The sequence below is a fragment of the Meleagris gallopavo genome, chromosome 11 (genome assembly GCF_905368555.1).
Source record: "Meleagris gallopavo chromosome 11, MGAL_WU_HG_1.1, whole genome shotgun sequence".
Taxonomy (NCBI): domain Eukaryota; kingdom Metazoa; phylum Chordata; class Aves; order Galliformes; family Phasianidae; genus Meleagris; species Meleagris gallopavo.
In genome coordinates, this window is record NC_139414.1 from 16,968,213 (window position 1) to 16,984,469 (window position 16,257).

The 16,257-nt window shown below is 36.6% G+C and overlaps 1 protein-coding gene across 4 annotated transcripts in view; it reads right to left on the reverse strand.

The window, feature by feature from the left end:
* PIK3CA (phosphatidylinositol-4,5-bisphosphate 3-kinase catalytic subunit alpha) overlaps positions 1 to 16,257 on the reverse strand; it is a 40,660-nt gene that overhangs the window by 13,589 nt on the left and 10,814 nt on the right. For all 4 annotated transcript variants that reach the window (XM_085232937.1, XM_085232934.1, XM_085232936.1 and 1 more), the window contains 12 exons: positions 15,973 to 16,119; positions 12,161 to 12,575; positions 10,476 to 10,685; positions 9,617 to 9,867; positions 7,764 to 8,009; positions 6,837 to 6,922; positions 4,577 to 4,682; positions 3,464 to 3,616; positions 3,221 to 3,355; positions 811 to 935; positions 652 to 733; positions 15 to 179 (listed from right to left, as the gene is read on the reverse strand). In XM_085232937.1, the coding sequence (XP_085089063.1) occupies positions 15 to 179; positions 652 to 733; positions 811 to 935; positions 3,221 to 3,355; positions 3,464 to 3,616; positions 4,577 to 4,682; positions 6,837 to 6,922; positions 7,764 to 8,009; positions 9,617 to 9,867; positions 10,476 to 10,685; positions 12,161 to 12,512 (1,911 nt within the window). In that variant the 5' untranslated portion in view covers positions 12,513 to 12,575; positions 15,973 to 16,119. The remainder of the gene's footprint in view (positions 1 to 14; positions 180 to 651; positions 734 to 810; positions 936 to 3,220; positions 3,356 to 3,463; positions 3,617 to 4,576; positions 4,683 to 6,836; positions 6,923 to 7,763; positions 8,010 to 9,616; positions 9,868 to 10,475; positions 10,686 to 12,160; positions 12,576 to 15,972; positions 16,120 to 16,257) is intronic.

The window sequence follows — 16,257 nt, forward strand, 5'->3', positions numbered from 1 at the left end:
AGAATGTTATATACCTGTACTAGCTGGATTAAGTACTGAGACAGTTTGTCATCTGTTAAGTACTTCTCTAGACACCGAACTGCAAAGGCTCGCACCATTGGATCTGGATAATTACAATCCAAAAGCTCCATTGCTTGCTCTGGCTTGATTGGAGGCCAATCTTTCACCAAACAGTACATCTGTGGACAATGAAGTCCAAGTACATTACACATTCACACTGAGGAGGAAGACGTTGTAATACACACCCAATAGAAAGTATAACCACACAAGCTGCTGCTGAATATAAACTGTTTACTTGTCATTCCCTTCTAAAAAATAATTTGGTATTAGTGCCAGTTGACTTATTTTATCCACTCTAAAAGAATAAAAACAAAATCTCACATTGAAACAATAATCAGTAACATAACAAGGGTTCAAGTAATGCCACCAGAAAAAAGCTAAGACTCAGATTGAACTTAAGAATGAGAACACAAGACCTTTCCTGGAATAGGCAAATGGATTGCATAAAACAAATACAAAATGACCAGCTAGTTACAGTGGCAACTCAAATTATCTGTTTTCATAAGAACAACTTATGTTATTTTACAAAAAAATCCAGATTTTAAAGCTTCTTCAGAACTTAAAACTTCTTCAGTGACGTTTGTTTGTTACCTGAGCCACTTCATCTCTAGAATTCCATTTAACAGACAGAAGTAATTTGGGCAGAATTTCCGGGGTATTTACACAATAGTGTCTGAAAAAGAGAATGAAGGTTGTTTGTACAACATGTCATTTTTGTTTTGTGCATTTGCTTTTGTTTTTCCTCAGTACCTGTGGCTCCAGAGAAAGTCCTTCTCTTGCTCAGTGATTTCAGACAAAGGATCCCGTGTACATATGGCTCGCAGTTGCTCCTTGTCACTTTCTCTTAATTCATTGTCTCTAGCTATTCTGTTACTCTGCAGAGAGAAAGTGGTCCATAAACCCTCCTCATTGTACAGTCATATAACGTAGAAGTACTTTTACAGCGCAGGAACATTTATACGACACAATACCACTTTGTTGTTTCCTTCTACTATAAGCAAGGACTTACAAGTTTAAAATAGAGAAATTGAAGACTAGGCCTTTGATTTCTATAACTGCTTTTATTCACTGCTGGGACAAGAAGTACATTTCACCAGTCAGCTTTGTGGAGAAATAGTAGTTGGCATGTGATGAACAACAGCAGCCTAGCATGGCACAAAATGAAACAGGTCACTTCTGTCTCCAGTTTTGAGATTTCTAAGAACTGTTGAATGGGCTGAAAGAATCAGAATTGAAAAAGCAGAGTACTGGAGGGTGAGGCTAGGTAAGTAAAAGGTAGAACACTGTAGGAAAGCTTACATAACAGAATGACCAGAAAATATTAGCCAGAACTAGTGTAAAATACTCCTTAAAGAGCAGAACTAGCTAAAATTCATTTCAGCATGTATTAAGACTTTCTACTAGAACCAGCTAAGGCCAATGACAGATATTGATACTATACCTTTAATATTTCATAACTTATGAGTCAAGTTCAGTTTTCCTTCTACATCTCTCATTTCCTACTTCATATGATATGTTTTTTGCATTTGAAATGATGCAATCTCTAAAGTCTCCATGACAGAATCAACTACATGGCAAAAAAAATCTTAGACCACATTACGGTTTTTATATATAATACAACTGTAACAAACAAGTTTGACACTTAAGATGAAGCTTTTCCAAAAATTATATGCAGATTGAACAGTTATTAAAATTAACTCATTTTGACCTCTGTGCAATAGTGACTTCGACAAAAAAAAAACAAACACCAATTCTATTAATGTTCAAAATACCTAAATTATAGAACACTTCAAGAACAGAGAGAAAAAACACACAGTAATAATCTCCTGTTCTACGTTTTTCTCCGATTTCCACTAAAAATATACAAGGCAAGAATGAGCTGGGCTTTATCAGCAAGTTTTGTTGATGGTGATTTTCAGCTGACTGAACTAGTACTTTGGAAAAGAGGCATCTGCCTGGCTTTTCTATAAAGTCTTTCCAATGCATCTAGCCTAAAAAAAAAACCACCAAAACCTCAATAACTAGCCAGCAAAACCAGGAACAATAGCAAATAAACTCCAAATAGAAACCGAAGAAAGGAACAATCTGAAGTTTTTCAGACAAGGGATCAAGGCACCTCTTAAGTGTATTATTTCTAAGAATACAAGCAAATACAGAAACAGTTGTAAGATTATGCAACATGGCACACTACAGACTCAATTCTATATATTCGTGTTCTCCTGATGTGTTCAGTCCTGTCACACAGGACAAAAATATTCCTACCTTCAAGCTTCCATCTAATGCTATTACTTCAGAGCTTTTAGCACCTTTACCTGCTAGCACTGTGATAGTTGGCATCTCAGTGCACCAACACGCTCATGTAATAGCACTCTGAAACACATGGATAGGACAAAAAAAAAAAAAAGAGGGATTCAAGACTACTCTAGTAGGAAGTGAATGGATAAATGACTTTACAAGCACCCCAGCACTTGATATAAGATCAAATTGATGGTACAGAGCAAGCAATTAATCGTACACATGCATCTTGATTTTGAGTTACCCTAAATTGTAAGAGAAAGTCACAAAAGTATAAAATGTACTTGCATAATGGGTCAGAAAGATCATAGTTTAAGTCAAACCAAGACAAAAAATGAATTTACCCTGTTGCAGTCAATATCAGAAACTTGAAATTTTAGAGTTGTGGGACAGTAAATTAGATTTAATATTTGAAAACTCCTAACTGAAGGGAGTATTAAGAACAGCCATAAAAACACACAATACTTGAATATAGAAAGCCTGGGCCTCAAACCTGAAGATATCGTAAATTTAAAGGGAACAATCACAGTACAGTTCAAACCTACCGAACATTTAAGAATTGGGAAAGGATAAGTAATAAAAGAATTTTCTGCAGATGAGCCTACAAAAAATGAAATTGCAATAAAGAAAACAGGATCAATGAATGAAAATCACAACTTCTCAGAAGTTAAACTGAGTAGTTCAGACACCTGAATCAATTTAAATATGTCAAAAACATGCTTACAGTTAGCATGGTAAGATAGTTTCTCTTCTAAGTGCAGGTCAGTAATAGATTAATCTAATCTATCACTAGCATACTGAGAAAAAAAGGCAGCAAATACTTTGATATTTTAGTAGCTGTTCTTGGAAAGCAAATTCTTCTTACCAATCCCGCATAGCTGTAGTTAAAGCCCAGTTCACGTGAGATTGTCCAATTGGCATGCTCTTCAATCACTGTCATATCTGGAAACTTCACAGGATTGCTAAACCAATCAAATTCCAGCTCTAAACATGGAGTTTCCTATGTAAAAGGAATTTAGATTACTTCTTCTGTTGAATTTCACTAACTAGAATATAGCATATTTTGAATATACATTCCTGAGGAGGCAGTTCACGTGCACATACTTACCTTATTCGGATTTGATCCAGTAACACCAATAGGATTCAACAAATCCTCCAGTCCATGGGGTACTGCCCAAAGATTCAAAGCCATTTTCCCAGATACAAGAGTGTCTGTGTAGTCAAACATGTTTATATTTCCCCAAGCCAATGGACAGTGCTCCTTAAAGAGGTTAAAAGATAGTTTTTCAGTTTCAACTTTTAATTATGAGATATATATTTAAACAAAAAATTAAAATAATAATAGAGATTCACCACAGCTTTAAGTACTTACTAGGTCCCTTCCAACTGAACATTTCTTATTTCCATCTGTGCAGTAGAGAAACGTTATCAAAACCAAGGAATTCTGATCTATCATAAAATAAACAGCAGGCTGCTTTCCCTACCTTTAAACTCTAGCTGATAGGAAACCAGCAGGTCAAGTAAAAAAGATAAAATTACATTAACAATAAAAAGCATGCTTTGAGTGGACTCCTTTGCTACTTCAAGCAGTTTAGGATGGGGAAGGACAGAAACAGAAACTGGATTTCAGAAAACAGTGAAATACATAACCTTCTCTTATGAATACCACTTCGCTTGGGCAATTGAAGCTGGCAGTGAGCAAACAATTAAAGAAGTATCATTATATCAGAAATTGCTTTGTGTTTCTTTTGGCAAGACTTGTTTAGGCCCACTTTTCTCTGATAAGTCACATATCTAGCACACCACTCCATTGTTGTGGAACCACTGGAATTATCTCTGACATCAAATCTCTGATTGTGAGTCACAAGAAATAACATTCTTATCTAAGAGCAACTTGTTACATTTCCAGATTAGCAGAATGAAAGTTACAGAAGTTACATTTTCTTCTTATGCACTCAGACCTCAGAAGACTACCACTGATTCTTCCGGCCAGCAACACAGAACTGATATGACTTAGTGTTGAATGAGCAAGCTTCTTTTTGTGGCTTAAAATAATACTGACAAATGAACGATACATAAGAAAAAAATCCCTATTTTAATCAGATTCAAATTAAACATTACATTGACACTAATTACCAGAACAGCAATTGCCAAGTATCTTCCCAAATTTTACTTGAGTAACCCCTGCTTGTTAGTTTATTAAAGCTATGAAGCACTTTACCTCTTTAGCACCCTTCCGGCCTTTAACAGAACAGATAGAAAGGCAGAGCCGAGCAGCACGTGGAAGATCAGGAATGTACATGTCATACAACAGCCATTCATTCCATCTGCAACATTTAAAAAGCAGATTAAAACCGGGTTAAAAGAGACTGTGTTAGACAACTGCATGCAATCAACTGTTATACTAAAAACAATGTATATCCCTAAAAATAATACTGTTAATTTCCAAAAGTAAAAAACAAATAAGATAAAATGTAACAGAAATCCAATATTTCTAGTGTCTGGCCACATTTTTCTTGTGCACAATAGACACTAAACAGAATAAGAATTTTATTTTTGCTAATATATTATGCTTGGTATAATTAGAAATTGACTGTCGAAAGATGTTTTATAACTGCAATTTACAGAGCTAAGCAAGAAAATTACATATTGCAAACCCTTTTCCTAAATTTGAGGAGAATTGTTGAATATATGGATGAGATTCCTCAGCAACAGTGATAAAAAACAACACTGCTATAGCTGCATAAAGAAAGGAAAACCAGAATTGCTAGCAGCGATTGGACACTTTCCAAATGCTTGTTTAATTCTACTTACTGTATTAACTATGTTGCTTTTAAATAGTAAATAAACGCAATAGGAAGCAATTAACAGTCAAAATGCAGGGAACTGCAAAATCACAGCAGACTGAAACATGTCACTGCTTTAAATGACTGCCTGTTGTATCACTAATTGGAATGTAGTCTCATTTAGTTGTGAAAGTAAAGGTTTCCTCAAATCCTTTTTACATAATGACAGGTTTGCTACCCCTCAGGCTTGTAATGTGTTAGCAAAGCAGTACTCCACAGAAGGAAATAAGCATTTTGTCACTGCACTTATTCCTTAAGCACTCCAGAGCCTTGTACATAGTCACTGTTTCTCCTACTTCATTACCATATAATCCCTCCATCATTATGAAGTAGTTTGAACCATAAATAATAAAACTAGTGCTTTCCTTCTGCTCTTGGTTCTGTAGTTCTATGATAAGACTGTTGAAATAACTCAGATTTCACTCTATTTATCATAGTAATAAGATCAGAGATCAGTTCTAGAGGAATATATGTTCATGAACTTCTTAAAGAAGGACTTCCCTCTCAACATGCACAACTGTGCTTTTGAACTGCTAAATACAGTTATTTTCTCAGTTGGAAGCAGCAGCAGCTTCCAAGGACATCATTAATTTTTTCTTACGTGTTAATTTCATATATTACATATCTGTGTGTGACAATATCCATATTTTCCAACCATGTCCTTCACCATCCTTCCCATAACATTCTCCTCAAAAACAGCTGTGCTTGAACAAAAAGTTTAACCATCTGTGGGATCAGCAGGAGGATTAAGCTATTTTTTCTAAAAACCTGCATGTATCATTATGCCCTCTAACGTTAATACCTAATCATACTTACAGAAAACACTCTGAAACCTCTAAAGATGTGAAGGCAGACAGAAAGTGCAAGTCAGAACTTATTTTTGAACACACATATCACACCTAATCCTAGCAGATGCTAACATTTCACACCTCCTTATTCAGAGTTACAGGCAAAAATTCAATCTCTTTTAAATATTTGTTCTCTGTATGCTTATACGTGCTCACATAAAGCTTCTTTTTGCACACTATAGCACTTTAAAGTCCACGGGATTTTTTTTTTTTTTTTTTTTTTTTTTTTTTTTAAAGATAAAATTCACAGCAGGTCAAATCTTCTGGAAACAATCAGCCCAGACCTGGCAGTCACTTTCACATTACCAAATATTCCCATCAGTGCTTCTGCTTTAGCACATGCTCTGCAACCACACTGGAACAAATCTGTGGATTGCATTACATCACACTGCCTCTTGCTGATGTTGGAACCTGAACCTGCAACTAGGACACTAGCTATAGATCTAAAGTAAAAAACAGAGCTCGACTGCCCAGAGCTATGTTGATTTCATGGTACTAAAGAGTAATTACATAGGAGTTTCAGGGGCAATCACGAATGTTTATGTAAAACAACCTGGTCAGTACATGGACTATAACAATATACGTAACATTGCAGAACAAAATACTTGTACTTGAATGAATTAAATTATATTTATAAATGCAGGGATATGTAAAAATGTTCTTCAGCTAAAGTATTGCCAGCAATGAGATATACCTGAATAATGCTAAGCAGTGCCTTTACTTCTTCAATACTGTAATTCATAATGCCCCAAAAGTCAGGTTCTCTATAGTATTTCTAGTATCTTACCTGGGATTAGAACAAGGTACCCTCTGAGTATTCACATTGTCACATAAAGGTTCTCCTCCATGGTAGATACCTGTTCTAACGTAGATCTGAAAGTAATGTTAATATCAGTACTATTTTTGAAACTCCACTATAAACAAAGTTTTCATTCCTATCAACATACAATATGATTACAATACCTTGCTTTCTCATTTATATTAAAGAAAACATCCATCAATACTTCACCCCAACAAACAAAAACAGTTTCACCACCACTCCTCAACCCAAATTTATTCATGCTCTTCAAGTACGTAAGTATACTCTTATGGGGGAAAAAAAAAAAAAAAAAGGTTTTGATCTTTTTCCTCACTACTGTTGTAGAAGTACTTCTTAAAAATACACTAATGAACTTGAAAGGAACTTCTAAAAACAAATTGGAATGACGAATTCTTTATAAGCCAAACCACAGAAAGAAAAAAGACCAAATAAATTCTGGGTGAGGTAGAGACTTGCCATATGACTTCAGCAGGATTAAGCTGCACATGCCTTTTCTCACTGATCTTCCCATACCTCCTCTTCTAAGAACAAAGATAGCAGCATGCTATTCAGCATCTTCTCATCAGACGTATTCTCACTTACTGTACAATACTCTTGAATATGTTCATAGTTTAAAATGGGGAAGATAGCACATCTATTATGAACTCAGCTGAAATAAACTAGACCGCTCCTTTAGCTGTATACCATGATTCATGCATTTTTCAGAAATATACAAAAACTTGTAGATTTTAGAACATGGCTCTCTTTTTCAAAATAGAGAGCTTAAATGTCAGTAACAAAGTGGTCTAATCTTCTAATATTAGAAATAACACCTCTTTTCTAATGTAATTATGGAAAAGAGGGAAACCATTTGTGTTGAAAACTACATATAACGCTATACAGCATTTGCCTTACCTTGTCAATGTCCCTAATGTTCACATTTACATAGGTTGCACAGAGGATTCTTATTCTGAGAGCACTGTTTATAGTCCAGAGCGATTTGGCTGTAGCTTCTCCATTCATGTAGGGTGTAGCTGTAGAGATACGCCTGGAGTAAGATGGCATTGTAAAGGTATCCAGTGGCAGCTGGGTATATAGACTTTCTTTAGCCATCAGCATCAGATTGGGCATGCGACCAAGCATTATACAACTTCTTATATACTGTAAGAAAACAAAACCAAAATTCAGTATATTTTCTAAGCGCATGCTCTTGGTAATCAGTACCTAAAACTATTCAGAATAACAAAAATAAAAGCATACTTCAAGAGCTCAGGTCTGTTCCTTTACATAAATCCTTCAGTGTTTTTTTGTTGCAACATTCAACAGTTTAAATACAAAATTGGGTAGAATGGCACGTACTTCAAACAGATTTTGGAGGTAATGAACAATGTCTACAACAGTTGAAGGCTGAACTGCAGACACAGAACAGAGCTGACAGAAAAACAAGTGTCTTGTAGGGCTCTTAAGCTCGGGCACAGTGCAGAGAACGGTTCCACATTAGGGATGTTCCCAGAAGCAGGTCAGCCATCTTCTGCCTTGCGTACTGCTGTTATAATCTACTGTACCAGCCTAGCACATGTGCCTCTAACACTCCTAGACACAGTTAAAAAAGCAGAACTGTTCATTTTTGGTTCAGACACTTTTCAGCTTTACCTCAACACTACTCTTGCAACTCTCAAGCCTGTATTGTGTCTGCTCAGGAGTGACTGCTGAAAGTATTTCATCTGGCAACAGTACTACAAAGTGTTAAGATAGGGTCAGCTCTGGACTGTAATTAGTAATCTCTTCCGTGGCACAGAAAGGCATACCAGATACTTCTGAAGAAGCCACACTAGATCAAATAGGTCTAGCATTTGATCTCATGACTGTACAAAATTAGTCACATATGCCTGCCTTCTTCCCCAGCTTGCATAATATTAAGTTCCTTTTCCCAGTATTCAGGATCCCCCATCCTCCTTATCTCCTCCACAGCTCTGAAGAGCAGACTGTCAGCCATTTTAGATAGAGGAATGGGAGCTGTTATTACAACAGTAGGTTTCTCAGAGAGAGATAGCAACAGCAGTCTGTGAGGAAATATACAGGGTAACATTGTTGTCTACTTCAGAAAGGACTGCTCTGAGGCTCTTCTGCCAGTTCTGCTAGGTACAACAGTAAGAGAACAAAGACACTGAAGGATGGGTAGCAACAAGGAAGATTTACCTGATAAATACAGTACTGGAAGTTTACCACTCCCCTTTCATAAGATCAAGAAGTTTACTGATGTAATTAACAGTAAGCCAAGAAAGCTTGCTTATTTTTTTTTTCCCCAACCCCTAAAGCAGGGAGGGAGAAGATTCACAGAAGTAATGGTTGCCTCATAACTCAACATCCGATCTAGTTTCTTTTTGCATTGCATCAGCCCCCATTCAAATGTTATTCATCTCTTGCCATCAGAAATGTAGAATACTTCTCAGAGAACCTACCACTGATTTATTGCTCACGTTAGCGCGAAACTTCTACTGCATTTTTAAAAAGTTGAATGAGTGACGTAAATTCTACTTTAAATTACCTTCCCTGGCCACGTACTGAAGCACATACAGCAACAAATACACGCTTGAGTCAGATATGTATAAGCCAATTACCCTAAAGAAATAGATTTTTACTTTCTTTGTTTTTGACTATATATAATATATGTATACATATTATATATAATGAGACTGATCACTTTTCTCCCACACATATTAGGATTTCTTCAGTGTACTTCAAAATAAATTCATTATGTTACTCACCTTATACTGGCTCAGAGGATATTTTTCTAGCAAGTATTCATCACAGCCGCACACTTTCAAAATATACTTGCCCTGGTACTCCAACACGCAGAGCTTCAGTTGTTCAGATGACAGCAACATACTTCGTGTTTTCTTCCTAATTGCTTCAGCAATAACTTGCTCAGGCACACAGTCATGATTGATTTTTAAGGTGTACTTCTGCTTATCATTGTTAGGTGAAACTATTACCCATATCACTACTATTATTTGCCCTAGAACAAATATGAAACGTTAGGCCTACCATTTTCAACTCAAGCATCACCTCTTCACACCCTAAAGAAACAGAGCCACATAGTTACTACTACAAGATGACAAAAACAAGATTCATAGCTCAATCCAACAGAGGATGATAACTTCTGCAAGGAACTAGATGCCCTAAGCTTATTTATGATTCAAGTGTGAATTCAAACTTTTATGCCTTGAGATTAAGAATGTTATACATCAAATACTCCTGATTATTCATAGAATCACAGAATCATAAAATGGCTTGGATTGGAAGGGACCTCAGGGACCATCAAGCGCCAACCCCATTGCTACAGGCAGGGCCACCAACCTCCATTTCTAATATTCAGCCTTCAATAAAACAGCAGTAACTGTTCCATGAAATTACTAGAATAGCAAAAAGTAATTTTAAAATTTTGCTGCTGGCCTTTTGAACCTACCTTCTATTAAGCAAATTTTTCTGAATAACTCAGGGTTATGATACTGCTGCAGTATATCAGATATACTACATAAATCAGTGATTTGCTTAAGTCACCAGTTGTGTTTTTTGATTTCAATCACAGAAAAATATCGTCTCTACAGTAAATATTTATCTTACCTTTATCTAGTTTATTGTATATGTGTTTGGGTAGCTCAGGTGAAGACTCTACATTTGGAGGACAGACATATAATGCTCTACTGTGCGGAGCATTGGCATCTCGAAGATCTACTGCTTCTTTACAAACATTAAGAATATTTCTTCTGAAATCTTGTACTTCAGGATCCTTAACCATGTCAAACTCACAAATGGGCATGCCAATAGCAAAACCTACAGTGTTGCAAAAGCATGGAAAAATAATTACAACAGATAACTAAATTAAACTAAAGACTCCTTCTACCACTGCCTGAAGAAAGCACATTTAAAGCAAAATACAACCTAAAATATTTGTGTTAACCACTGGCTTCCACTTCATATACAAATTATTTTTATGTCATTCAAGAACAAAGCAGTAATCACAGAAAAGGTTAGAACCCTGATACATTTTCACTGAAAATCCTGCAAACCTTAAATTACCACTTTCACTGCTAATAACCCTCAGGGAGAAAAGAATCAGTAATCAACTTCTTTGAAGTCAGCAAATAAAGTTTTCTGAGTAGACCACAAGAGCTGTTGTGCCTGACTTTCTGTAAAACTCTGACAGGATCACTGACAACTATTAGAGCCATCATCAGCTTTGCTTACAACTCAATGACAGGTCTTCACATTTTTTGTGAGCTCCCATAGCAGCCTAGGAAATACTGGACTCTTGGGCAAAGATTTGCATATTCCTCTCGAATCTTCAGTCTCAAATCTAACTCCATTTATTTTCATTAGATTATGTTCATAATGAATGATTTGTGCATGAATGCTGAAATTTGAAAACTTTCCATTTTATCTCTACGCATAGTTAGGTAACCACTACTCTCCCCAAGTCCTGACGAGGCTACGTTTCACAAAACAGAAGTCTACCCATGATGCATTTACAACAATTAGATAATTTAACAATTAGGAGCACCTTAGAACAAGTACTTCCAGTTGGTAAGTCTCTACCACTGCAGCATACACCTGTTAGAAACTAAGAGGAAGACAGTATCCTTGCACTAGCTGAATGTAGATACTTAACCTAGATACCAAAACACATGCTGGTTTTCCTGTGCCTCCTGGATAATGGAAAAGTTATGGTCTTCCCCAGAGATGATTCAAAACAATGTGCTCAGGTGTTTTTGTCATGATCCTTCCCACACCTACTAATGCTCTGTCTGAAAGGGAGGGGGGGGAAGAAAAACACCTTGTTTCTCAGATTTTGCATCTAAGCAAGACAAAACAGTATTAAGAACTGTACTACTGCCAATGTAGTTAAATATTTGCAATTAAATCCTCTTGCACCTTCCCTTAGTTATCACTGTTCTGTAAAATTCCAAACAAATCAAGATTTGCTTCCCAAATAAAACAAGTACAATAAGGCTTTGCTCTGTACTAATATGAAATCCTGCTAACTGGCAACTAGCAAAAAACATGCACTACTAACCCATATACAACTGTATATATATCATTAGACATGTGAATGAAATAAAGAATAGTTTACAAATATTGGCTTAACTATAATCAACATGTTGGGACACTTGATGCAACAACTCTGAAATGTAATCTTTAACAGATACAAGCAAAACGTAACAAATACAGCACATCGATTCTTGTTTTCTATTTTGAAGAGGAGAAACCAGTTAAGCAGATTAGCTATGTTTAAATACAGATAATCTCACCTATTTCTCTATTAAGGATCTTTTCTTCTCTGTTACCTACTGGTTCAATGACTTTTAGGAAAGGTTGAAATAGCCGCAGGTCACAAAGTCTCCGTGTTTCATCAAAAAATTCTTCTCTTTCTGCTTCTTGAGTAACACTTACAAAAATGTAAGAAGATTCATCTTGAAGGAGCTGATAGAGAGGGTATTTTCTTGCTTCTTTAAAAAGTTCATGTTTGATAGTTAGTAATGTAGCCTCACGGAGGCATTCTAGAGTCACTATCATTCCGTTTGGGAGAAGACACTCCACAAGGATCCTCGGGGGCATCAAGTGGATGCCCCATAGTTCACCAGATGATGGTCGGGGTGGCATTTTTAAGTCTTTTGATAATTTTGTACTTGAAGTTTTTCAAGCAGTGATTCGTATCAGTTAAACCTACATAAAAAAATCAGAGATTAAACATTAATATTTTAAATGCAACCATCAGAATGAATTTCAGATAAAAGTTTTTCAAACATTTCTTACAGTCACAGATATATATCCGTGGCTGGAACAGTGTTTTGGATTATCTACTGGTTGCTTTTCTGACTGCTCCTGTGCATCAAGACATTTTCACTCAACTACACATCACCTGCAGAGTAGCAAATTGCCTCCAAGGTCATCATATGTTATGCAGATCTCAAACACTGCATTACTTAGCTCATAATCTCATTAAATTCAGCATTTCTATTATGAGAAAATTCCTTATGAGAAAAAGCAGTACCAGACTTATAAAGAACCAGTCCATTATGCTCCCTCCCTTAGCCAAGTGTCCTGACAGCACAAGGCTAGGAAACTACTAGGCTACTATTCCAAAAGCCACATACTCTGTATGTATGCACATATGTACATAAAATATAATCACAACCCTCCTATTCTTCAGTACTTCTTTTCTGAAATGTTTTCTTCTGAGTTATGACCACTGCAGTTCTTAAGATGCATAAGAACAAGAATATTTTCCCAAATGCACTGCTTCCTAAGTAACACTCAGCAGGAATAGGGTTTCTTTTTCCTTCCTTCCCCTCCTTTGTAGTTGCAGTTTGGTCTTTTAAAATTATCAGCAAAGAATACTAAAGGGACTGCAGGTTTAGAAAAATGCTTTTCCACTAACACTTCATACGTATTTAGAAGGACGAAAGGACTATGCTACTGACTTTTTTGAAAAACAGCTTTAAGGAGCTATTTTCCTTGTCATTGTAATGGTGTCAGCAAGCAGATGCTGAGATGGAAAGTTCTAAGCACACTCACAGCGTATTTGAAGAGTCAAATCAGGAAAGCTTTCAATTACAAAACATTACAAATGAACTCTGATAGAACCATTCAGAGCAACTTGGAAAAACATGAATTACTGTTAACTCAACCTACAGATAAAAAGAAATACCGAGAAGGTTAAGTGGCATCTTATTTTTAATCAGGTAAAGCATAAGCAAGACACTCTCTCTATATAAAATAACATGTTTTTATCTACACTTCTTAATTACAAGCATAGACAAAAAATACATTACTGTTAAGGTATATACCAGCATTAAAATACCAACAAGAATATGCAGTCGTAAGAACTTTTCTGTCCACATACACAAACAACAACAATATAGGTGGACCACAATCAAGTTAAGTATTCACAACACAGGCTGAGTTTCTACCAGCAGTCTTTTAAGTCTGGTGCCACAACCCTGGTTGGGCCTTTCTGAACTGATGGTCATGAGGGCCCATCTTCTCACTGCCCAAGGCAGGTGTTCTCATCCTACATCATGCTGGCATCCACACTCCCTGAGCCAGCTCCTTGCAGGCTCAGCTGGATTAAAATGGCAAAGAACTACTCACTCTACCTCTCTTGGTTTAGTTTCTGCTGTTTGAACTGCCTTACTGAGAGACAGAGGTGAACACTGGGGTCTGTGCAGGGCAGAAAGCACTACTGCAGCAGTGCTGAGCTAACTCTCCTTCAGAAGTGACGGTTTCATTGCCAACCTTCCCTCCCTCCCACCAATAATTGCCAACAAAGAAACGGAGGCAAAACTGTGAAACACACGCACATACCAAATCCTTCTGTACATCATGTTTTCAAAAGAAATGTAAACCCTTGGCTTTTGAAAAGATTCAAACGTGAAGTGCCAACTCAAGAGCGTTTCTTTTAAAGGCTTGAAAATGGACCAAAAAGGACAGCCCAAATATCTACACTGCCTTTAAGAGCAACTGCACCAGAACAGCAGCTTTTGTTTTAAATTGGGTAACAGACGTGCTGGGTCTGTGTGTAGCCGCTGTGTGCACATTCACTTGTGCATGTAAGCACGCCTCCAGGGTTTGGATTTGGAAAGCAAAAACATAAACAGAAACAGTTTTGAAGTACAGTTGGCAGCTTGCATTTCTGTGTACACTCCAAATCTGGAAGGCTGCCTGGAATAAAGAGGATCAATTATGTTCTTCGACAGTCAAAGTATAATTTTCAGAGAATTCTGGAGAGATGTTATTTAGATCCAACTAAAGCTCCATGCAAGCACTTCAAATGAACGCTGCACCACACCTGCAATCCAAAAATACCTGAAACCTTGCTCCTGAGCCAAAAGCTTTGTCAGAAAAGAAAAACTTGAAGGCATCAGCAGATCAGTCCGCAGCCTTTTGAACTCATTACCACCTTCCTGATGTGTTAAGCATCTTCTCCATCGCTAACCTTGCTAAGCTACTAACCTAATAGACTGAATTTTAAAACTCAATTCAAAAATTATCAATATATATGGAGGAAGAAAAAAGGGAAGCTCATCAATAGATTTCCCAAAATACTTATTTCTACTCGCTTGAACAGATACATTTACCATATGATCTATTTTCTTATGATACAGTGAAACTACAAAATTTAATTGAAGGAATTCTAAGAAAACACAGGTGTTCAAAATATGTTTTTGATGAACTCTGGTACAGTGAGGTTTTACCATCACACAGTACTGAATCATGCAAAACTGAGGCAGCACAGTTAACTGAATTCATTCTGTTGAATGTTTTAATCAGTTGCAGGTTACAGTTAGCTTTCTAACGCCTTCTCCATGACATACAAGTATGTTAACTCTGAAAACATTTACCAGACCACTGAAGTTTGCTGCTACTACTTCTGAGAATTCCTTCCTTCTGAGGAATGGAGGTCGGTGGAGGAAAAATTCAGTAAGAGCTGTACCACACCCCAGTTAACAGAGGTTCCTAACCATAACATGTTCTGTGTTCATAATATATACAAACTTAGTTTGGGACAAATGAACTCTAGTCAAAAATGCCCATATATTTTCCCTAAAGACATCTGAGCCCACTGCAGCTGTTATAGCCATACTATCACTTAAAAACCTTGTGCATCTACAGCCCAGCAGGACACCCTGGCAGTGCTTTTTCCACTGCCAGCATTTTTGCACACAACATTTTGTCAGAAGACTCTCAAGAGTCTTCTGCTGGTCTCAGTTCTACGCTAAAAAGGACTGTTATCCTTCAGTACAAATGGAATCCACATCACAAAAAAACAGCAAATGACAACAGAGAAGTGATCTTGCATGAACTCCTCTATTAGAAAATCCAGACAACCTTCTTCCTAAGAGGAGAACACTGATTTTTACAAATTAGATTAATTTTCATTGCAGAAACTGTCCACAAATATTCTACTAAATTCAGGTGGATGACAATATTTGGCTAGTAAGTAACATGGTTAACACTATTTTCTTTCCTGTTTTGTAAATTTTCTGTGGAATGGCTCTCTAAAGAGAGGAGCATCACCTCACATTAACACGTGTTTTATAAAGCAGATATAAAGACTCACCATGCAAGTCTGTGGGCCAGTCCAGCAAGAAATCTAAATCATTTTATTCACTTTAGGAGAATATTCTGTCATCCACAAGCACCTTCTACTACTCTTCAGGCTTCGCAAGTAGGAAATTCTTCTATTACGTACCACCTAACAAAAAAGCTAGCAAATACAGAGGGAAGAAGCAAAAATGAACTGTACAGAAACACCACGTCAAAGGCATAAAACATGCGAGACTTATGCAAAAAGATATGCATTCCAGTAACTGAAAGAGGACTGAATAATTTTGCATTGCTGTAA